Here is a 25,392-nt window from a genome sequence, read left to right on the forward strand (position 1 = left end):
GTTGTGAAATTAAACTGTTACCCAGACCACTTTTAAATAAAGTGTGCAGAAATGCCATCCATAATGGAAAAACAAGTTCCTTTTATACAGAAATATTGCTATTATGAGATGCGTAAGAGAAAAGCTGTGAAAGAGTTCAAAGAGGCCACCAGGGGTGATTTGGAAGGGACGATTACGAGAGGAGCCACCACGTCCCCACCACACGCTCTGAGAAGGGGAGAAAGAGAGCCACACCTGCGCCCACAGAGCCCCGACTTGTGCCTGGACCACGTTGCAGCCTGTCCCAAACCAGAGAAGCTGACAAGATCCTTGTCCTCCATTACCCCAACAAGAGCTAGATGGTAAAACTGGGACATAATTTTAAGCATATATACTGGATGTGTATGCCTCATGAGGAAACGTTATTCTCAAATCTACCAATGTTGATTGGCAACAGTTACGGTGCAATATCAATGGACCAAAAAGACAATAATCGTATACCTAAGTCACTTCACTATGAGGACCATTTTGAAGTCTTTAAACAATAAACAGGACTTTTACATAGATATTTTTGCCCTTTTTGTATATAATGTTTGAATAGCAGTGTACGATACCATGCAAAATATTAATTTAGGTTATTCCCAAGACCCTATCCTAATAGGGGTAGACCACTACTGAGCTCTCTTTCTTCAAAATCAAATTTGAGCCAAAGCCTCTTACTGCTGCTCACTGAGTCGTTTGAGTATTGCTTATTTTGTGAGAAATTAGGCAAAACCTCAATAGCCAAGACTGCCTAGCTTCTCCTGATGGATGAGCACATACCTATGATCACAGGTCCCTCCTACAAATGATGGATAATAGGTCCTTTTAAAGGTAGATGAGACTTACCTCAATGTAAGAGGCTGAAGTCACAGCCTTCACTTAACAGCTTGCAGAGAGGGTGTTTTGGCGCTGCCCAGACAAGGTGGAATGGGTGTGGAGTGTGGGAAGAGGCTCTCCGGAGGCAGGTGCAGTGGGTGGAGCAGGAGTGGCTCGGGCAGGTCCCTCACCAGGACAGGCCCTCCAGGCCAGCTGTGGCTGCCATCTGCTTCCGGGGCTTACGTCAGTGCCCCAGTGCTCACATCACACTCTCTTCTGCTCACGACAAGAATGGATACAAACGCTTCACTTCTGGAATTGATGACCATAGGGTATTAGTCCATTCTCATACTGCTGTGGAGAAATCGCCAAGACTGGGGAATTTATAAAGAAAAAGAGATTTAATGGACTCACAGTTCCACATGACTGGGGAGATCTCACAGTCATGGCAGAAAGCAAAGGAAGAGCAAAGGCATGTCTTACATGGTGGCAGGCAAGAGAGATTGTGCAGGGGAACTGCCCTTTATAAAACCATCAGATCATGTGAGACTTAGTCACTGTCACAAGAACAGCATGGGAAAGATCTGCCCCCATGATTCAGTTATGTCCCACTGTGTCCCTCCCACGACATGTGAGAATTATGGGAGCTATAATTCAAGATGAGATTTGGGTGGGGACACAGGCAAACCATATCACATGGGAAGCAGTGACTGAAGCATGATTTTGGAATATTCTGTTTCTGCACAGTGTCTGGCAATTCTAATTCTAAAAGGATCCTGATGCCCAAGTCTGTCCAGGTGGATTTGGGCTCAGTTTCCTCACTGTGAACATGGAAGAGACAGAGAAACTGTTCCCTAAGATCCTATGAAGTTCTAATTTTCCCAAAACCTACAGGAAATGTGTGCTTTGACACTTCGGCATAAAATGCAGAGGTTCTGTTTAGCTCCCGGATTTAATAGAAAGGAAAAGATGTGGCCAAGAATCTTGAGGTTAGCGTGTGGGCAGGAAATAAACCCGTCAATGGTCAGATGGGATAAAAGTGTTCTTGAAACTTTTTCCCTGTTTTCTGCAGCCGCTTTCCCTCTCCTGACACTTAGAGGAAAATATGTTCTTTGTTTAAAAATAAAAGCTTTTAATGGAGATTCGACCTATGGCTTGCTTAAAAAAAAAAAAAAAAAATTACTGTTCCCTGGTGGAATTTTTCTGGGAAGATAAAGATTTATTATAATGAAGTATGTATAATTAAAGACTACGTTTTATAGAAGACATCCATTAAGTCTTTCTTTGCTGCAGCCTTTTTTATTTATGGGAGTAAGAGTTTGTAGAGTACATTTCATCTTTAAAGTACCTTAGCAAACATTAAGTAATTTTTGCAGTACTATTAAAAGGCAGTATTTTTAATTTTTAATTTTACATTTCTCAAATTGGTTCATGAAAAACTAAGGTTTAGCGGTTCACATATAGCCATAGATGGGGTGGTATCAGTCAGAATTAAAGGTTTTCATTTTGTCTGTACTCTCGACTATGTCTTATATAATATAGGAAGAACTGGAACTTTTAGTGAATTTTTCTGAAGTTCTCCAAGCAGAAAAAGGAGCAATGCTCATAAGATGTTTTAAGACTGTGTATAGGAAAACGCAAGGGAAGACCAGAGGGGGCCACTGCGGGCGACGTGGGACTGAGGACGGTGGATGCTGCTGCATCTTCAACACATGTGGAGCAGCTACTGGAGGCTGGACCGTGGGGCAGGAGAGCTGGGTGGGCTGGAGGACGCCAGTTTGCAAAGACTAAAGAGTGAGAAAGTAGAGACTGACAAATCATTACATGCTAAATGTCAATTTAAACATTATGTGAATGTCTGTTGATTTAACAAGTATGTTTAATGTAGATGCTAATTAAATAAATGAACTCTTGTTTATAAATCACTAATTTTATTCCTTTACAGAATGTGCTCTGGAGATTTAAATTCTCTCAGCTTAAGGGATCTTCAGATGATGGGAAAACTCGAGTAAAGCTGCTGTTTCAGAATCTGGACACCAAACAGATTGAGACGAAGGTATGGGGCATGGGGCATGGGTTATTCTGCCACCCACCCACACATAAAGTACAGCTCAGATGGTCTGCTGGTAAAAGTCTCCATCCTTCCCATGCACACATACATAAACCAATAGGTCCCGAAGCACGAGTCCTTCTTAAAAATTAGACAATAGATACGTCGAAAGAGCCTGTCCAGGTCAAATGTCCCTTATCTGAAATGCTTGGGACCAGAAGTGTTTGGGATTTCAGATTTTGGCATGTTTGTGGATTAGGTACTGATTGAGCATCTGAAATCCAAAAATCCAGAATACAAAATGTTCAAATAAACATTTCCTTTGAGCATCATGGCAGCATTCAAGAAGGTTGGGATTCTGGAACATTTAGCGTCAGGCCAGCATTTGAGAAGGTTGGGATTCTGGAACATTTAGCGTCAGACCAGCATTTGAGAAGGTTGGGATTCTGGAACATTTAGCGTCAGACCAGCATTCAAGAAGGTTGGGATTCTGGGGCATTTCAGTGTTTGGATTTTCAGATTTGGGACGCTCAAGCTGTACCGGATGTTTCCTATTAGAGAGATGTTTATATCCTAAAGTAGTGACTGTTGAAACAAAGTATTTGGTTTGACTAAAATGTACAAGCATCTTAGTAAATATTAGCAGGAAATCAATATTTTAAAATATACCAGAAGTCAAAATTTAAAGGAAGGGTTTTACAAACTGTATTTTGTTTGCACCCTGTATGTGATAAATTGACCATAATATTGAGAACAAACTTCTTTGTTAATTAAAAGACCTTAGACCTTTTAAATTCATTGCCTGGAGGTGACATTGTACTATTGACAGGTGTTGACTTTTACCATATTTTATGTATAAATGTGTTGCCCACAAGCCAGTTTTAATATAAACTTAATAAGACAAGATTAAATTTACTAAACTGAAAAATAAATTTTAAAAAATATGAGACTCATGAACACATATTGTGTGAAAACAGATTGTCAATACTTTGCAGACATTTTTTTCTCTGATGGAATTAATCTGAGCAACCCGTCACATGTGGCATTTTTATATGTGAAAGTTTAGGTCAACTTTGAACCTCTCTTCATTGATCTCAATGAAATGACAATTTATAGCTGTACTTAAAGTACAACGGAAATTGTATGTGATTGTTTGACATTTTTATGTTTTGGAAATTGACAAAAGTAAAACCTGATTGCAGATGGTACAGAGGCTGTGGCTCCTGGGGTGGGGGACAGTGATGAGGCAGCAGCACTCGTGCTGACCACAGGGCCCTGAGCTGACCTCTCAGCAGGCTGCCCTGAGCCGCATCCCGGGGTCGTCAGCCACCAGCAAGCTGGGAATGTGGAGAGAGAGGCTTGACATCAATTTCCATCTGGTATTTCACTGGCATGGATATGAATGGATCAGGGATGAAAATAGAACGTTCTTCCTCTGGTTTGCTTATTTATGCAGCTGTTTGCCTTGGGCCCCCTGGCAGGGGAGGAATACCATAACCTTTTGCTGCTTTAATCTTGTGGAGCTCTGAGTCTCGTACTGTGAGGGCGCGGGAGGTCTCCAGTGGCCATGAGGGTTTCGTGCCTGTGGTGTCCCTGTGGCTTTCTGAGCTCCTCTCATCCCCAGGGCACAGGCTTCAGGACCTCCAGCAGCTTCCATGGCATCTGAAACACCCTTTTAACAGTGTCTGTTAAGGTTAAATGTATTTGTGTTTTATTTGTTAATGATCAGTCAGCTCTTGATTATCTGTTAATAAAAGGAGCATCAGTATCAGGTCACCTAAGACAGAGGGGCTTGAAATATGTTAGATTCGCGTGGGACAGAGGCTTTGTGACAGGCGTGGCTGCCTTGTGCTGCTGTGTTTGGATCCTACGTATTTCCATCGTGGGTGGGTGGAAAGGAGAACGCCCCAGGGAGTTCCAGAGGCCACAGGGATGGACTTGAGGTTTTTTGGGCTTGAGGTTTAAACAATTCATGGGAAATTTTTATGAAAAAAAAAAAATGTAAAACTGCAAATACGGCAACCAAGCTACACTTAGAAATGAGTGTGGGGCACATTAATATGTCCCTACAAACCCAAACTAAAAAACCCTCCATCTCCATTTGCCCACACCGGATCTCAGAGCCACCCAAGGCCCCTCCGTGGCACCCCTGGGGCGAGAGGGAGGAACTTGGGTAGAGACAGTCAAGGACCTCACAAGAGCAGTGACCCGAAGGCCCTGGGCACGTCACTTGGGTCCCCCAGCTCCCTGGGCTCTGTGCAGTCGAGGGCCTCACAGCTTACACAGGAAGAAGAGGGGACGCAGACAAGGATGACAGCGTTTCCCACCTTATCCCACAGAGCAGGAAGCAGACATGGGGATGACCGCAAACACTTAGTGCATGGGTGGCCGTGGGCGTTTTCAGAAGTCACCTCCGCACACTGAGGTCAAACACTTAGTGCATGGGTGGCCGTGGGCGTTTTCAGAAGTCACCTCCACACACTGAGGTTCTGCACTTGTCAACATATGAGATATACGGAAAGTTAGAACATGGCTGCTGGGAAATGAAAACTCTAGAAGCTAATGCAGGACATAAGGAGTCCACGGGAATGAATTCTGAGTGAGACTCGAAGCTATTGCAAATCTTGGATGTTAGCAATATGTCGTCTTAAGAAATAGGAACCTTTTACTACCTCAATACATCAATTAACCAGGAGTGTCAGAGAAAACAGTATTCCTAGTAAGCTGATTTTCTAGTAAAATGAGTGGTAACAATGAAACAAGTTTCCTTTTAGTAGTTGTTGAAAAAGTTTCTGGAATATTCTACCAGGACACTGCCTTAGTAATTAGTGCATGATGAGAACACTTGAGTTTCTCCTGAAATCTGAAGGAGGAGTTCTGGGGCTTGGAGAGCAGAGTGAAATATTAATTAAAATTACATAGAATTGGCCAGGCATGGTGGCTCACGCCTGTAATCTCAGCACTTTGGGAGGCCGAGGCAGGTGAATCACGAGGTCAGGAGACCATCCTGGCTAACACGGTGAAACCCTGTCTCTACTAAAAATACAAAAAATTAGCCAGGCGTGGTGATGGACACCTGTAGTCCCAGCTACTCGGGAGGCTGAGGCAGGAGAATGGTGTGAACCCAGGAGGCGGAGCTTGCAGTGAGCCGAGATCACACCACTGCACTCCAGCCTGGGTGACAGAATGAGGCTCCATCTCAAAAAAAAAAGTAATAGAAGAAATTTAAAAATCACATAGAATTCAAGACTGTGGGATAATTTCACAAGGATTCCAATGGCTGGAAATTTGAGATTGCAGTAGTTTTTAAATAAAATATTTTTCTTCCTCTTTAACTGTTTTTTCCTTTAAAAAAAAAAGAGTGGAGAGGAAGCAAATGTTATTGAATGAAGAATTTCCATCTTGTGCTGTTTAATTGTGTTATTCATGCAAATTATGTCAGATTATTCAGACATAGCTTGATGTGCACTGCACAGGGGAAGCTGCCCTTTCCCAATTCCCACAAAAGATACCCAGTGAGACCCTGCCATGTTTCTGTGCATATTGCTTGTATTTTGCATATTTCTTTATAATTTCATTTCTGCCTCTAGGCTGAGCCTCCAAAGGGCAACTTTAGTTTAGCTTTTTTATATTCAGCATGAAGTTCAGCACATATGTACACTTGATAAATGTTTTAAATGAATAAATTAATGAAGAAGGAGTAAATTAGTATTAAAGAAACTGCCAAATGTACTCACAGGAGTTTCATCAGTTCTAAGGAGAAAATTGTTCCTACTATCATTAAAATGAGCTACATTTTAATGAGTCCATGCAGATACATTCAGAAGTTTCTGATATTCCCACATATATATCCATGAAGCAGAGGTTGTGCCTTGAAAGCAAGGCACAATTTACTGCAGAATCATGTCTCTGGGAGAAACACTACTGTGTATTTTTTCACTCTATAATGATCTGTGAGAGTAAACCCCACTGAAAATTACGCCTGTGCCATCAGTGAGTCAGCTGAGTGTGCCAGCCACAGACGGAGGGCTTGGGCACCTGCATGTTTAGGACCACTGAGGGGGTGGCAGACCAGAAGGAATTTGGGGTGTTTCTGAAACTGAGGCCTGGCTGCTGAGTTTTCTCGGCAGGAGCGCCAATCGATGCCCACAGCATTTATCACTGAAAAGACTGAATCGAGGGTGCTGAGAAAACTATTTCAGGAAGCCAGATGGTGCCAGGAGGGAGGGCCAGCCCCAGCAAAATGTCACCCAACAGAGAATTTCCCATCTCCCTGTCTGTAAACCAGGGGCTTCTAAATGTTCTCATGCAGATGGATATCAAAAGGAAGAGCATAAACAATTAATATGATACTCGTGAAGCACAACGCCCCCTTCCCAAATACAGATCCGAAATTATTTTTTAAAATCTCGTCTCAAGAAAATGAAAACAAAAGCAAAGCCTTCCTTCTTCCTCCCTTCCTCCTTCCTCCCCTCCCTCCCTCCTTCCTTCCTTCCTTCTCTCCTTCCTTCCTTCCTTCTTTCCCTCCCTTCCTTCTCTTCTCTTTCCATTTCTTAAATAATAACCTTTGATAGAAGGCTGGATAGTTGATTCATTCCGGAAAAATGAATTGGCTACTTTTAGGATGTTTGAACACAACATCTTTGTTTTGGTTGTAAGTCTCTCAATGGCTGAGTCCAGAAACACAATATTCAAATGAACAAAAAAATATAGTTGAATCAAATCTCTTTTCTAAGCAGTGGCGACAAGCAAGTGTATTATCATTCAGTAACTAACGTGTTCAGAATGGTGAATTGAAGTTACAACATTCAGTCACAAAATTCTCCCTGCAGCAGGATCAAGTCAGAGTGAAGACAGTTCTCCCGAAGCAAACCTGGAGTGTCAGCAGCTAACTCCCCCAAAGCCAGAGACACGGGAATATTTAGGGCCCTCGGAGGGAAAATCCACATGGTTTAACATACGCAAGTCAGTAAACATGGTACATCACATAAAATTAAAAACAAAAACCATATTATCATCTCAATAGATGCAGGTAAAGCATTTGACAAAATATAGCATCTCTTTATGATTAAAACCCTCAACAAAATCAGCATAGAAGGGACATGACTTTAGGTCATAAAAGCCATGTATGACAGACCCACAACCAACATCATACTGAATGGGAAAAAGTTGAAAGCATTTCTCCTGAGAACTAGAAGAAGACAAGGACGCCCACTCTCACCACTTCTATTCACCATAGTACTGAAGTCCTAGCCAGAGCAATCAGACAAGAAAAAGAAATCAATGACATCCAACACTTTAAAGAGGAGGTCAAACTATTGCTGTTTGCTGATGATATGATTGTACTTAGAAACTGTAAGGACTCGTTCAAAAAACTCCTAGATCTGATAAATGAATCATGTAAAGTCTCAGAATACAAAAGCAATGTACACAAATGAGTAGCACTGCTATACACCAATAATGACCAAGCTTAGAATTAAATCAAGAACTCAATCCCTTTTACAACAGCTGCAAAAAATAAAATGAAATACTTAAAAATATACCTAACCAAGGAGGTGAAAAATTCCTACAAGGGAAACTACGAAACACTGCTGAAAGAACTCATAGATGACACGAACAAATGGAAACACATCCCATGCTTATGAATGGGTAGGATCAATATTGTGAAAATGACTATACTGTTGAACGCAAGCTACAAATTCAGTCCCCGTCAAAATATCATCATTCTTCACAGAACTAGAAAAGACAAACCTAAAATTTATATGGAACCAAAAAGGAGCCCACATAGCCAAAGCAAAACTAAGAAAAAACAAATTTGGAGGTATCGTATTACCTGACTTCAAACCATAATAGAAGGCTATAGTCACCAAACCAGCATGGTACTAGTACAAAAACAGACATAGACCAATGGAACAGAATAGAGAACCCAGAAATAAAGCCAAATACTTACAGCCAACTGATCTTGACAAAGCATACCAAAACATAAATTGGGGAAAGGGCACTCTATTCAATATATGGGGCTGGGATAATTGGCAAGCCACATGCAGAAGAATGAAACTGGATCCTCATCTCTCACCTTATACAAAAATCAACTGAGAATGGATCAAAGACTTAAATCTAAGACCTGAAACTATAAAAATTCTAGAAGATAACATCAGAAAAACTCTTCTAGACATTGCCTTAGGCCAGTGAGAGTTCATGACGAAGAACCCAAAAGCAAATGCAACAAAAAGCAAAAACAAATAAATGGGACCTAATTAAACTAAAACGCTTCTGCACAGCAAAAGAAATGATCAGCAGAATGAACAGACAACCCACAGAAAGGAAGAAAATCTTTGCAATCTATATATTCGATACAGGACTAATATCCAGACTCTGCAAGGAACTCAAACAAACCGGAAAGAAAAAAACAAATAATCTCATCAAAAAGTGGGCAAAGGACATGAATAGGCAGTTCTCAAAAGAAAATATACAAACAGCCAACAAACATATGAAAAAATGCTCAACATCACTAATTTGCAGGGAAATGCAAATTAAAACCACAACATATAAGCTACCTTACTCCTGCAAGAATGGCCATAATCAAAAAGTTAAAAAACAATAGATGTTGGTGTGAATGTGGTAAAAAGGGAACACTTTTACACTGCTGGTGGGAATGTAAACTAGCACAACCACTATGGAAAACAGTGTGTAGATTCCTTGAAGAACTAAAAGTAGGACTGCTATTTGATCCAGCAATCCCACTATTGGATATCTACCCAAAGGAAAAAAAAAAGTCATATGAAAAAGACACCATGCACACAAATGTTTATAGAAGCACAATTAGCAATTTCAGAGACATGGAACCAACCTAAGTGCCCATCAACCAATGAGTAGATAAAGAAAGCATGGTACATATACTCCATGGAATGTTACTCAACCATAAAAAGGAACAAAATAATGTCTTTTGCAGCAACTCAGACGGAGCTGGAAGCCATTATTCTAAGTGAAGTAACTGAGGAATGGAAAACCAAGTATCGTATGTTCTCATTCATAAATGGGAGCTAAGTGATGAGGACGCAAAGGCATACAAATGATACAATGGACTTTGGGGAATTGGTGGGGAAAGGATGGGAGGGGACTGAGGAATAAAAGACTACACACCTGGTATAGTGTACACTGCACGGATGACAGGTGCACCAAAATGTCAGAAATCACTACTAAATAACTTAACCATGTAAACAAAAACCCCCATTCCCCAAAAACTATTGAAATAAAAATGAAAATGAATGTTCAAAACGTGCATGGACAAAGTACTCAAAGAATACAGAAAAGTGAATTGAGTGTTTCTTAAATAGCTATGTTCTTTCTTCTTGATTATAACCCTATCCCAGTAATTCCCTTTTTCATGGAGAGATTCATGTGTTTTGTCTCTCAACCTGGGGCCCAGCCACTGTTGACACTAAAGCGCACTGAGCCTGTGCTCCTTGCGTAGAGGACTCTGAATGTATCCCCGTGCCTGCGCTGCATCAGCCGCTGGCTTTCCATGTGACAGATGCTTCATAAATGTTTCCTGCAATTAACCATGCTTTGAGAAACTTTATCAACATATAAGCTAATTTTGGGGAGACGTGACAGAATGGGTCCTAATGTACTTCCTGGCTCTCTCAGTGTTGAGAGAAGCCCAGCAGAGGCCTGAGCCGTCAGCAGCCAACCACGCTGCCTGCTGGTCCAGGAAAGGCAAACCGGGGCTATAGCTTCTGTTTGAGAGGGAAGGACTCATGCTCCTCTCTGACCCTGGCTTTGGGGATTCACAGGTGGGTGAGGAAGTTAGAGTATTAAAACAATGGCCACGTAGGTAAGTAAAGCCAGTCTGGGCCCAGGGAAAACCAAGAAAATTTCTAATCATTTTATTTTCAACCATCAGGGCTTCTAAGATAAATTTAAATTTAGACTGGAGTCCTACGGGTGAATTCCATTTTCCAAGTATCATTACACTAAATCTAGACATGTACTTCAGCCTGTGTGGGTCTGGATTGAACACCGAGAAACCACATGACGCACACTCAGGTTCTGTCCAACAAGCTTAAATAACTCGCTTGTGATTGGTTGACAAAAAATAAGATGGATGTTCACACTGGGAGAACTGTCCCTGGTAAACACTCCAGCTTCTAAGATAGAAATGCAGCCTTCAAACCTGTCCACTGGGTGACCTTAGAGAGAGGCTGGTGTGTTTTACTTTTCTTTCAGGTACATCACAGTCATGGTTCACGTCACCAGATTAAACAAATCATATTCTCATTGCTTTGTTTTCCTATCTTTTTTATTTGGAAGGGACCATCCCCATTAGGGTCTATATTTTGGAAGTCAAAATAATATTAGTCTTGAAATTAAAATACTATAATATTTCAACTCAAAGGCATTGGTAAAGAGAGAAATCCAAAATATGCCTCTTTTGATGCAGATTTTCAAAGAGAAAAGTACTAGACACAATAATACCTACCAGTTTGGAGGCATCAGTTTCCCATTCTCCCCACTCTCTCTGTGCTTAGTGATGCTGAACATTTGTTTCATAGACTTGTTGGCCATCCGTCTGTCTTCTTTTGAGAAAAGACTGTCCAAGTTTTTTGCCCATTTTAAAATCAGGTTGTTTTCTTGCTTCTGAGTTCTTTGACTTCCTTATATATTTTGGATATTAACTCTTCATCAGATGCATGGCTTGTAAATATTTCCTCCATTCTTTAGGTAGTTACTTCATTTTGTTTATTGTTTTTATTGCTGTGCAGACACTCTTTAGTTCAATGGACTTTAATTTGTCTGTTTGCTTTCATCGCTTGTGCCTTTGGAGTCATATCCAAAACATCATTGCCCAGACCAATGCCAAAAATATTTTGTCCTATGTTTTATCCTAGTAGTTTCATAGTTTTTGGTCTTACATTTAAATCTTTAATCCATTTTGAATTGATTTTTGTATATGGTGTGAGCTAAAGATCTGATTTCATTCTTCTGCATGTGAATATCCAGTTTTCCCCACATCATTTATTGAAGAGCCTGTCTTTTCCCCATTATGTGTTCTTGCCACCCTTGTAAAGGAGCAATTGATGGTAAAAGCATGGATTTATCTTTGGGGTCTCAATTCTGTTTTTGTCTATATTTCTGTTTTAGCACTAGTACCATGCTGTTTTGGATGTTACAGCTTTGTAGTATATTTTGAAGTTGGGTAGTGCAATGCCCCTAGCTTTGTTCTATTTGCCCAACAATGCTTTTGCTATTCAAGGTCTTTTGTAGTTCAATATGAATTTTAGAATTTTTTTCTGTTTCAGTCAAACATGTCATTGGAATTTTGATAGGGATTGCAATTGAATCTATAGATTGCTTTGGCTACTGTTTCTTTTCTTTTTTAGGTTGAATAATATTCCATTATATGCATATACCCAATTTTTAATCCTTTCATTCATGGGCAAACACTTAGGCTACTTCCATCCTTTGGCTCTTGTGAATATTGCTACTGTGAACACAGGTGTTCAAATATCTGCTTGAGTCCCTGTTTTAAATTATTTGGGTATTGAACAAAAGTAGAATTGCTGGATCATGTGGTAATTCTATTTTTAATTTTTTGAGGAACTCCCGTACTCTTTCCTGTAGCAGCTGCACCGTTTTATTTCCACCAACAAAAGAAATTGGAATGCACAAGGGTTCCAGTTTCTCCACATCCTCAACAACACTTCTGATTTTCCTAGGAGAGTACTGGCTATCCTAATGGATGTTAAATGTTATCTCACTGGGGTTTTATTATCTTCTAATGATTATTGATGTTGAACATCTTTTCATGTGCTTGTTGGACACTTGTATATCTTCTCTAGATAAATATTCAGATTTTTTGCCCATTTTCTAATCAAGTATTTTTTGTTGTTGTTGTTGCTTGTTTGTAAGAGTTCTTAAATATTCTAGATATTAGCTCCTTATCAAGTGTGTGATTTGCAGATGTCTTCTCTCATTCCGGGAGTTTCTCTTTATTCTTTGTTTACAGTGTCCTTTGATGCACAAAAGTTATTAATATTGGTGCAATCTAATTATCTCTTTTAATTTATCTATGCTTTATTTGATTGCCTTTGCTATTTGTGTCATATCCAAGAAATTATTGCCAAACCCAATGTCATGAAGTGTTTCCCTATGTTTTTGTCTAAACTTTTTAAAGTTTTAGCTCTTATGTTTAGGTCCTTGATTCATTTGGGGTTAATTTTTATATATGGTATAAGGTAAGAGCCTAAATTCATTGTGTTTCAAGTGGATATCTAATTTTCCCAGCACCAGTTAATTAAAAAACTGCTTATTGCCCGTGGCACGGACATTTCCGATTGAGTGGCAGACTTATATGGCACCACGTAGGCCAGGTTTTACTTCTGTGCTCTCTGGTGTATTCATTCATCATTCATTATTCATTCATTCATCTATATGTCTCTCTTTATACCAGTAACAGTGTTTTGATTACTGTGGCTTTGCCATAAGCTTTAAAATCAGGAACTATGAGACCTCAGACTTTGTTTATTTGTTTTCAAGATTGTTTTGGCTAGTCAGGATCCTTTAAGATTACAGATGCATTTTTCTATTAAAAAATATCTTTGGAATTTGGATGGAGAATGTGTTGAATTTGAGGTTCACTTCTGGTAATATTAACATCTTAATAATATTATGCCTTCCAACCCATAAATATGGGATGCCTTTCCATTTATTGGTGTCTTCATTACTTTCTTTTAACAATTTATTTTAGTTTTCATTCTACAAGACCTTTGCATCCATGGTTAAGTTATTTCCTTAGCATTTTATTTTTTCATCCTATTGTAAATGGGATTGTTTCTATGATTTCTTTTTCAGATTATTCATTATAAGGGGATAGGAGCAAAATTTATTTTCCCCTTCTCCCAACCTCCAGCTCTGGCTAACCTCTATTCTATTGTCTATCTCTATGAATTTGCTTTTTCTAGGTGCCTCATAGAAGTGCAATCGTAGAATAGATGACCTTTTCTGTCTGGCTTCTTTTGCTTAGAGCTTAATGTCTTCAAAGTCCATCCATGTTGGAATAAGTATCAGAACATTCTTTTTTAGAGCTGAGTTACATTCCATTTTATGGATACATTATATTTTATTCAATATTTGTTGATGAGCACTCTGGGTTATTTCACCTTTTGGCTATTGTGAATAATGATGCAGTGCACATTTACATGCACATATCTGTTCGAGTCCCTTTCTTATTTTCTGGAATACCCGTTAGGAGTGAATTTGCTAGGCCATATCATTATTTAACTTTCTTAAGGAATTGCTCATCTGTTTTCCACAGCACCTATACTTGTTTACATTCCAGCCGTCAATGAAGGTTCCAGCTTCTCCACATCCTCACCAATGTTTTTCTTTTCTCCTTTTTCAAATATTACAGCCATTGTAGTAGGTGTGAATTGGTATCTCATTTTGAGGGTTTTGTTTGTTTGTTTGCATTTCCCCAGTGATTGATGATGTGATGCATCTTACCCTGTGTTAAGGGGTCATCTGTGTGTCTCCTTTGGAGAAACTTAAGTCCTCTGCCCATTTTTAAAGTGGATTATTTGGTTTTGTTGTTGTTGTTGATGTGTAGGAGTTCTTGACATATTATGGATTTAAATTCTTCTAAGATACATGATGTATAAATATTTTCTTCCATTCTATAGTTCATCTTTTCTTACTCTCTTGAAAATGTCCTTCGATGCACAAAAGTTTTTTATTTTGATCAAGTCCACTTTCATCTCTTTTCTCTTTTGCTGTTTGGCAGCAGTGTTTTAAACTCCCTAATGCGTGATACAAAACAGTCACTTACCAGAGTTATCTAACATGTGCTAGTTGGGGCTGGAGCCACCTTGAATTCCCACTTCAGTTCTCACATTGATATAAGGAATGGTTTGTAGCTGTTTTTATATTTTTCCAGACTCCAGGAGGAGGGCTTCCTGCCAGTTTTCCCTCAAGTTGAGTGGAAGGCTTGTCACACCTCATCAGTAAAAAGATTTGCTCATTGTGAGGGCTGGTTATTTCTCTGATGTGTGACTCTTAAGCTGATGAATATCAAGAGGAAAATGTAAACCCGTCCGCCACACCACAGTAGAGGAAGCCGTAACTGCTTAACCCACAGAAACAAACACATTCCACTGCAGCCCAAGAGCTGTGCGCTGCCATCTGCATACAGGCTGGAGACAAGATGGTCAGGTGGGGGAAAGGGCAGCACCCCCTGCCCCCGTGCTAATGGCCACCCCCTGTCCCCGTGCTAATGGCCACCCCCTGCCCCCGTGCTAATGGCCACCCCCTGCCCCCGTGCTAATGGCCAAATGAGAGTATTGGCTGCTGCGTCACTCCCTGATTTGCAGGCTAGAAGCTGCTTAAGGCTTCGCACCATCCGCACACCGGCCACATCGAACCGGAATCAGGCTGGGAAGCAGCACAGGCTGCTTCGGGAGCTCCCAGAGGGTGGAGGCTCTGGAGGCACAGAAGAGGCACTGAGGCACTCGCCTGCCTCTCCATGGCCTCTGACAATTTTCTGTGTGTTCCCAAGGTCTTCCTTCTCCTCCCCACAAAAAAAAAAAAAAAAAAAAAAAAAAAAACCAAAAAACGGAGCTAACAACTAAAGCAAATCCTCACCTCTGTCTAAATTTACTGATTTAGGTAACAAAACCTGCAGACCTCAGAGATTGTGAATTTGGAGAAGTGACTTAAAGAACCGAGATGCCGGTTGTTATTACCCTGGAAGAAGGGGTGGGAAGAGGAGTCTATGCAAACAGAGGGTGGACTTGGCATTTGAATAAATGAGATCATCGCCCAACAGCCTGTTTATAAAACGCCATTATTTATCCTTTCCAGGATAGAAAGGGCAAACATTTCATACTAATCGAAGGAGAAATTCTTTTGCAAAGTGGGTCATTTTTCTTTTCCAAGTTCTATAGAGCTGGTTCCTGCTAGGAATTAATAAATACCAAATAACAAAACGTTGTTGAAAATGGCATCTCTTCAAAAAGAGATGATCACCTCTATTCTTTCAACCAAAAAAGATTCTAACGTGAAATATCTCTAATGTAAGTGCATATATTCACAAAAGTGATCCAGTACAAAAATAAAATATTTGACATAGTGTGATTTGTCTTTCTAAAATTGAATGGTAAAATAGTGACATTTTATTATTACTTGCATTAATTATAAAAGCATCCTAGTTTTGCTATTATTTCACATTTTTTCCTAAATGGGAAAATAATTTTTCCATCTTTTGTTATTAATAATCATTGAATTAATTTGGGATGTTTCGCACCGAGCCAATTACAGTTGATTTTCTTCCTAATTTTTTTATAACAAAAGATCCCCATTTTATAGGCAAGACACCTGGCTCAAAAAAATTATTAGCCTAAATTATAGCTGCCATTTTTTATGTTTAAATTGTGCCAGAGTTTACATTCAGTATCTCACTTAATTCTCCCAATAGACACAGGCTGGGGTTTGCCCCAGTTTATAGGTGAGAAAACCAAGTTTTAGAGACGTGCCTTTCTGAGACCTTTGGCTGCCACGGGAGGATGGCAGCTGAGCTGGGTTTGCAGGAGTCCACGTGTCTCTGCTATTGGAGATGCTCACAGGAGTTTCCAGGTGACCGGATTCACCTGTGATCGTCCAGATCTTCCCCCACTTGAACACTGTGCTTTCCGTGTGCATCAGGAAGCTCAGGACAATCTCTTTGTTCCCCATCAAAAAGGGCCACAGCTGACACCCCTACAGCAGAGACACACGTTAACAAGAGAGAAGCAGAGAACAGTTATTACACTCACATGTGTTCATGGAGGTCATGGGACATGTGAACTCAGAGTCCAGGTGGCTGAGGCCCAAATGCCCTCCTTACAGAGAGGAGGAGTGGGGATGCTCAGGCCCGTGCTCCAGGGAGGGTGCGTGGGAGTGAAGGTTGTCTCCGCTGCAGACCAAGTCTCCCAGGTCACCTCCGGGAGCTGCCCTCAAAAGAAGAGGGGGAAAGTCTGGGCCTGGTGGCCGCCTCCAGTCTCTTCTCTTCTCTGGTGGTGGATCTTTCCCGGCTGTTTAATGAGATCTCTGGGGAGGCGGCCTTAAGACAGTTGCATTTCCTTTGAAAGAAGCTTTCTCAGTCAAGTAAGGAGACTCCAGGGAGCTTCTCCCCGCACTTGGGAGAGAAACAAGGCTGGAAGGACCTTGATTCCGAGGCAGCTTCTGGGGCCCTCAACACATCCATGTGCCAGGCTTCAGGGTGCCACCTGCTGAGACCCAACAATGCTCTGTTTTCTAATTTTTATCTTGTTTTTTGTTTGTGTTTTTGTTTTTTTGGAGATAGGGTCTTACCCTGTTGCCCAGGCTGGAGTGCAGTGGCACAGTCACAGCTCCCTGCAGGCTCAGACTCCTGGGCTCAAGCCATTCTCCTGCCTTAGCCTCCCAAAGCACTGGGATTACAGCTGTGCACCACCTCACCCGGCCTGTTTTATTTTAATGAACAACATGCTGTAGCCTGGGACTTAGGTAATTCAGAGTCTGGAAAAGATATTTTCCTTTAATATTTAAAACCTTCTTGAGGACCTAATCAATGCAAATCAGAGCCTCCCTAGCAAATCTTCTGTGAAGACCTCGGGGCAGGGATCTCACTCCTTAGACGAGGCCGGTTTCTTGCTCCCGGCTTGTTGTGAGTTGTGTTATGAATTACGTTTGTCTCTTGAGTGTCCTACATTTCAAACAGCACCTGCTCTCTAGGACAGCAGCAGCTTCCTCTTACTGGGATTGTGAATTTGGGAAGCAGGACGTGCATAGGAAGAGTGGACTCTCACTCTTCGCCCTGTTCTGGGCACACCTGGCCCAGCAGCCCTGCCGATAGGACCACCCCTCCACCCTGCCTGGGACTGGGACTCCTGAGAGCTGCCCACATCCAAGGATGTCTCTGGAGGCAGGAAGCCCCAGTCCCAGGGAGGGCAGAGGGCAGGCTCGCCCCGACCACAGCTGATTGTGGTCTCAGTCCCCATCTCCAGCTCTGATGTCCAGACTTGCTTGAGCAGGAAGTCCTGTTTGCTCCACACATCCCACCCAGCCTCTCCAGTGCCACGTTCCAGGGGCAGCCAGGACATGAACCAGAGGGGCAAGCTCCCTGCAATGCGGGCTTCAGCATTCACAGCTAGAGGAAGATGAAGAGGATGGCAACAGGAAATCGAATGCTGCCAAAATACTTAAAGGTTTATTCTGAGCCAACAGAGTGACTGCGACCTCGGGACACACAGTCTCCTGAGGTCCCAAGAAGGTGCAGGTGCACTTGAGCAGCCGGGTTGCAATTTGCTTTCATACATTTCAGGGTGACGGAATCTCAGGTGAAATCAGAAGTCAGTGCATGGAGGGTGTGCACTGGTTCAGCCTGGAAAGGTGGGCATCTCCAAGTGGGGGTTTACAAGTCATAGGTGGGTTTTGGGGACTCTTTAGCTGGCAGTTGGTTGAAAGAGCTAAGCTTTGTCTGAAGACTTGAGGTTAGTGTGAAGTAACACTGAAGTTAAGATGAGGACATCTGCATCCACCATGTCATGCTGTACCAAAGTCAGGCTGGAAAGTCAACCACATCATACGGATTAATAAGAAAAAAAAAGAATCTGTTCAAGGGGATTTTATGGTTTGTAGGGCACAACTCCCCGGGCCCTTTAGAAAGGAATTTGGTAAAGAGGAAAAAAATAGTCAGAGCTCAGTCATCAGGGAACAGGAAGGTGAAGCCCTTCTGGTCCCAGTGCTAACCCTACCCAGGTACCAACGTAACAGGCAGGGGCTTTGGGCCTTTGAGTAAGAAGGTCAGGACTTGAGAGGGCTTCGAGCTCCAGCCAAGACTCCTGCAGGGCAGGGTCCAGTAGCCTCCTGACCAGCCTGTGGGTCTTCCTGGTGTTGAGGCTCAACCCATGAAAACCAGGGAGCCCTCAGGCAAGCCACACCCCAGCTGACCATCACCAGCCCTACCCAGAGACTCGGACCGTCATCAAACCAGGACAGAATTGGTTTTGAAAGCACTGGTTTATAACCACGGGCTCTTCTTAAAGACCACAACATCATCTCTCACTGCCTGTTCCTCTCTGTCACTCTGAAGTCCCCGTCTCTCTCCGTGTCCTGTCAGGCCCCTGTCTGGCTCCCTTCACTGTATGTGTGAACCCATATTTCACTCCTTTCGCTCCTTGGCCAAGGCCTTGTGAGTTCAGCATTAAGGGGTCTGAATGGCTGGATCTCACCCATCCCTGGGAAGGGAGAACTAACTCAGAGGAGTCACCTACTTGAGGTTTGTGGAATTTATCAGTCCCAGGGAGACGTGAGTTTGGGGCTGCAGTCCTGCAGTCCCACATGTGCATCCTTGCCCGGGGCAGCTGTTTAAAGGCATCGGGCCCTGCCCTGCTGCCTCACCCATCGTCTTCATGTTCCTGGAATTTGTGATACAAAGAACAAAGCATAGCCAATCAATCAGTAGCTTATGGTATTTAATTTAGATTTTGGGTAAACAACTCAAACTGCCTCTTTTTTTAAAAGGTCCATTTATAACTGCAGCTTTTTGGAGTGTATATTCAGGGCAATTTAAATCTGTGCACCCCGGCTGCAGCTCTCAAGCTTAGCTCAAAGAAGGTCTCCACATGTATTAATTTAGCCTCAGCTTCTTGCTTTAGGTTGACATCCCTATGGCAACAGCCACCGGACCCTGCCTGGAGCACAGCATGCCCTTTATATGTTTTATTCTAAACGCAAGGGTGCATGAATAATTTGTAAACCAAAAATAAAATTCTAAGGCCCCCCAGCCATTTGAATGGACTTCCTTCTCGGCCAGGGATTTCTTAAAATTTAACCTGAAAGACTGGTTCAGGCCATGACGGGAAATAACGGTTGGGTGTGCCTCATGATGCCTCTCCGGCATTAATATCAACATATTCTTTAAGTCTGAAAGAAATATTTTACAACCTATTCTTTCTGTAAAGCCTACTACCTTAAAGCTTCCTCTGCAAATAAGAACTGTGGTCTCCACAATCCTTTATCTTAACCCAGACATTCCTTTCTATTGATCCCAGGTCTTTACATACACTCAATCAATTGTCAATCAGAAAATTTTTCAATCTACCTCTAAGCTGGAAGTTCCTACTTGTAGTTGTCCCACCTTTCTGAACCAAAACAATGTATTTCTTAAATGTATTTGATTGAAGTCTCATGTTTTCCTAAAATGTTTAAAATCAAGCTGTGCCCTAACCACCTTGGGAACATGTTCCCAGGACCTCCTGAGGGCAGTGTCACAGGCCATGGCCACTCATATTTGAGAATAAATCTCTTTAAATATTTTACAGAGTTTGACTCTTTTCATTAACAAATTGTTGTGCAGTTGAACAGAAATCAGCTTAAACTAATACTTGTGCATCTAGCTTTCTTACTTGGTGCATTTCTAACAAATTACTTTCTTTAAAAATAATCTTATTACAGCCCAATGGGTTCTTCTTGCCTGATGCACAAAAAAGCCAATACAATGAGACAGCACATGTTACAGCAGAGAAAGAGTTTAATTATTGCAAGGCAACTGAGCGAGAGGAGACAGGAGGTACTTCCCAAATCTTCCTTACGAAGAATTCAAAGGCTAGGATTTATAGGATAGTCTTCCAGCAAGGGGCTAGACAACGGGAAATGCCGACTGGCTGGGTTGGGGATGAAATGACGGGATGTCCAAACTGTCTTTGTGCACTGCGTCGCTTCCTGGTTGGCGTCACTGGTCTAGGCGGCATCAGTTGTTCCACTAAAATATAAGGTCTGAAAAAAATCTCAGACACCAGTCTTAGTCTTTACAATAGTGATGTTATCTATGGAGGCAATTGGGGAAGTTACAAGTCTTGCGAACACCAGCTACATGACACCTGAGCAGTAAACAAGTTAAGAAACAATGACTAGTTATGATTGATCTATGCAGAGCTTTTAGCAGAATTCAGGTTCCTGCCATAATTCTAAACTTGTGGCCCTTCATTAGCTGTACAAAGGCAGTTTTGGTCTTCGAACAAGAACAGGGGTAGCTTTGGGAAGGGACTGTTATCATCCTTGCTTTAAGGTTAAACTAGAAGCTAAATTCCTGTGTTCTGAACTGGGCCCGTGTTCAGGCATGAACAAGGCTATCAGCTTGTGAGGTTAGAAGCAAGGTGGGGTCACTTACGCTACTTTTCTTACCTTCGTAAGTTTCACAAAGGCAGTTTCAATCTCTCTTGTATATCAAGTGCCATCCAGATGCCAGGGACTGTCCTGGGTAGTGTTTATGCATGATTGCATTAATCACCACCAAGCCCCGGGGCACAAACAGTGTAATTATCCTCGGTTTGTTCATCGTGAACCTGGGGATGAGTGTAAATATTTTGCTTAGGGTAAAATAATTATTAAACATAGAATCAAAGTTAAGCTTAAGTCATCTATGATTCACAGCCTGCCCAGACTCTGGTCTTGTCAACATTTGGAAATGATTATTTCTAAAATAATGAATTATAAGCCTTTTGGAGGGGATAACAACTTATAATGTCTGTTTAAAAATTTAATGTTTTAAATTAAAATTTTATAAACAACAACAAAAGAAGTGTGCCCATTTAGGAAATGGGATGACCTCAGTCTCCTGGCCTTGCTGTCACCCCCCAGTGCCTTCTACATTTCAGACATTGCATCGCCCTCCCCGCAATGCCTATTAGGATAATTACGGTTTTTTAATATGTGGAGATTCCTCAGAAAACGGTCAGGGGAGCAGACTCTGCAGAGGGAGAAGGTGGTTCTTCCTGGAAGGCGGAACTTGGATGTAACCACATTAGTTCCTGCTGGGCTTTGGCTGAATTAATTTCAAGCCTTTGAAAGAGGAGGGAAAGTGTTACAGTGTGAATGGAGGTCTGGAAGGAGGTCGCCCTGCAACACAGCTGGCCCCAATACACGTGCAAATGTGTTCTCTGCCTCTTAGAAAAGATGCCAGATTGCCCATTTATTTATGATTATCCATTGTAGTGATCTGTATGGTGCTTCTTGCAGGAGTTTGGCAATTTATAAATCACAGATTTCTCCAGCAAGGACAGCCAGATGCTGTTTCTGTACATGTGCTTTGAAATATAAGCACGCTGTCCTTTGCTGGTACTGATGGCTTGAGTGAAGGCTAAGGTTTTGGCTCAGAGAAACAAGATGAATGTTGATGATGGAAAGGGAACAGTGATTGTAAGAACTGTATTTTATTAAATGAGAAAATAGAAGTATAAATGCCAACGTGCTTCCAAAAAGGATACATGAAGTTTTTTTAGCTGTCATTATTGGAAAAGAAAAAGAAAAAGAAAGAAAAGCCCAATGGGCTCTAATGACTAGCCTTACGAAAGCAAATGATATTTTGAGTGAATAGGGACATGATTGACTTGAATTGGTGCCTGATTTTCATGTTTTTGTTAATTATTTGTAAGATGAAATTATCAGAAAATGTCTTCCCAATTCCTTAATATGTTTATTACTACTTTTACTCTCAATATCAAGTTTGGAATGGGTAAAATTCTATACCATCTCCTCACAAAATTGACCTTGTTTGGCCAATAGGTGGAGGAGCTATTTATCTCTGTCAGAACTTGGAAATTTCCAAATAAAATATTCACACAAGCAGAAGAAAGCAGCCCCACGGTTCTCTTAATTTCCTTGCTTTCCCTCTGTCTGCCTGACTCTGGAGCTACAGTAAATTGCAAGGACTACGCTTTGTGAAAACAGCTTTCCAAAGAGCCAGGGATTTGTCTTTAAAATGTGTCTCTGAAGGCGCAGGAAGAGGCAAGAGTGACAGATTCAGAGTTGTTTGCAGAAGTCAGATGTTCTTTAGCCTTCTGGCAAGATAATAACACTGAGGTATAAATAGCATTTATGAAAATATGATTCCATTATTTGCTGAAGGGGAAAAGGTGGTTTAAAAACCTGAGTCAAAGAAACACCAAGGAAAGTATCCCAGGAGGCAAATCACGGAGTACCCTGTCACGATGACAGAGGACACTGCCAAGGAAGGTAGGTCTTTGAATCTAACCCGATGAATCTGAACGGGTAGAAGAAAGAGGGCACTTGACACAACAACTTCCAAACAAGATTGGAGGCACACGGGGTGTGAATGGAGCCCTCTGTGCTCATTCGCCGACTCGGCCACATCCAGCCGGGCTCAACAGCCTGGGTTTGTTTCTCTCTCACCAGCTGTTTCTGCCATTCTGGGAAAAAGCACTTGCCTCATTTATAGTTTACTGTTGAAGCCTTCATCCCACTGCTCTGAAGTGTCTCTGACCTGGTTGTTCCAGAAACACCAGCCCCCATGGTGGAATGTTCGCCCCACCCTCTCTGCCAGCCCACGAAGCACTTTCCTCCTCACCGACCTGCCCTCTGACATGCCCTCACCCTTCCTGGACACCTGCAGCCCCTCCTGAGGGAAAGTCCTGTCCTCAGTCTTTTCCTCCTGTCTCATGATGGACAGCTGTCCTCACCCCATAGACATGATTCGGCGTCTCCCAGTCGACTGGGAGGTCCCTGGCCCTGCAGAGGAGCACCGGCAGAGTCCCCTCGGCAACCATCACTTTCTAATTCACCACACTCGTGCCTCGGTTCCTGCCTTCTTCTGGAACCTCCTCCACCCACACCATGCCCAGCTGTAAAAATCATTCATTCCCCCAGGGTGCAATGAAAATGACAAGTTACAACCAAAGCCAATCTCAATCTGTTCAATCCTCCTGGCACCTTTAGCTTCCCGACTGTGTTTGGGGTGCCAGCCTCTCCTCTCCTCCCCTCTGCTCCTTTCAACTGGGATGCCAGCCCCTCTGCCCCCTGAGCTTGTTTGGGCTGGGATGCGGGCCCCTTTGCCCCCTGAGCTCCTGTGCTGGGATGCGGGCCCCTCTGCCCACTGAGCTCCTTTGGACTGGGATGTGGGCCCCTCTGCCCACTGAGCTCCTGTGCTGGGATGCAGGCCCCTCTGCCCACTGAGCTCCTTTGGACTGGGATGTGGGCCCCTCTGCCTCCTGAGCTCCTTTGGACTGGGATGCAGGCCCCTCTGCCTCCTGAGCTCCTTTGGACTGGGATACGGGCCCCTCTGCCTCCTGAGCTCCTGTGCTGGGATGCAGGCCCCTCTGCCTCCTGAGCTCCTGGGCTGGGATGTGAGCCCCTCTGCCTCCTGAACGCCTTTGGACTGGGATGCAGGCCCCTCTGCCTCCTGAGCGCCTTTGGACTGGGATGCAGACCCCTCTGCCTGCTGAGCTCCTGGGCTGGGATGTGGACCCCTCTGCCTCCTGAGCACCTTTGGACTGGGATGCGGGCCCCTCTGCCCGCTGAGCTCCTGGGCTGGGATGCGGGCCCCTCTGCCTCCTGAACGCCTTTGGACTGGGATGCAGGCCCCTCTGCCTCCTGAGCTCCTTTGGACTGGGATACGGGCCCCTCTGCCTCCTGAGCTCCTGTGCTGGGATGCAGGCCCCTCTGCCTCCTGAGCTCCTGGGCTGGGATGTGAGCCCCTCTGCCTCCTGAACGCCTTTGGACTGGGATGCAGGCCCCTCTGCCTCCTGAGCGCCTTTGGACTGGGATGCAGACCCCTCTGCCTGCTGAGCTCCTGGGCTGGGATGTGGACCCCTCTGCCTCCTGAGCACCTTTGGACTGGGATGCGGGCCCCTCTGCCCGCTGAGCTCCTGGGCTGGGATGCGGGCCCCTCTGCCTCCTGAACGCCTTTGGACTGGGATGCAGGCCCCTCTGCCTCCTGAGCTCCTGGGCTGGGAATGTGAGCCCCTCTGCCTCCTGAACGCCTTTGGACTGGGATGCAGGCCCCTCTGCCTCCTGAGCTCCTTTGGACTGGGATACAGACCCCTCTGCCTGCTGAGCTCCTGGGCTGGGATGTGGACCCCTCTGCCTCCTGAGCACCTTTGGACTGGGATGCGGGCCCCTCTGCCCGCTGAGCTCCTGGGCTGGGATGCGGGCCCCTCTGCCTCCTGAACGCCTTTGGACTGGGATGCAGGCCCCTCTGCCTCCTGAGCTCCTGGGCTGGGATGTGAGCCCCTCTGCCTCCTGAATGCCTTTGGACTGGGATGCAGGCCCCTCTGCCTCCTGAGCTCCTTTGGACTGGGATGCAGACCCCTCTGCCCGCTGAGCTCCTGGGCTGGGATGCGGGCCCCTCTGCCCACTGAGCTCCTTTGGACTGGGCTTCAGGCCCCTCTGCCCGCTGAGCTCCTGGGCATGGTGAGGCTGGGCCTGTGCAGGCCTCCTCCTAGCAACCCCTCCTAGTCAGGGTTGAGCACACAGTCCAGCAACCCTGTGAGTGTAAACTCAGTAGGTCAGGGTGGAGCCTGAGATTCTGCCTGTCCAACAGGCTCCCAGGAAATGCTGTCTCTGCACGACCACTCCCCATAAAGCGTATGAGTTTATTCTTGGGCATTTTGTAATACGGCGACCTCATAGTGTCAAGGTTCTGAAATCTTCCATGAGTGAAACATCAGGTCCCACTGGGCTAAGGATCAGAT

General features: G+C 43.4%; 1 protein-coding gene across 5 annotated transcripts in view; it reads left to right on the forward strand.

The window, feature by feature from the left end:
- The window catches only part of SNTG2 (syntrophin gamma 2), a 378,883-nt gene that overhangs the window by 347,558 nt on the left and 5,933 nt on the right, over window positions 1-25,392 (forward strand). For all 5 annotated transcript variants that reach the window (XM_038006474.2, XM_038006475.2, XM_073022727.1 and 2 more), the window contains one exon: window positions 2,783-2,893. In XM_038006474.2, coding sequence (XP_037862402.2) covers window positions 2,783-2,893 — 111 coding nt within the window. The remainder of the gene's footprint in view (window positions 1-2,782; window positions 2,894-25,392) is intronic.

Source organism: Chlorocebus sabaeus, chromosome 14 (assembly GCF_047675955.1).
Source record: "Chlorocebus sabaeus isolate Y175 chromosome 14, mChlSab1.0.hap1, whole genome shotgun sequence".
Taxonomy (NCBI): Eukaryota; Metazoa; Chordata; class Mammalia; order Primates; family Cercopithecidae; genus Chlorocebus; species Chlorocebus sabaeus.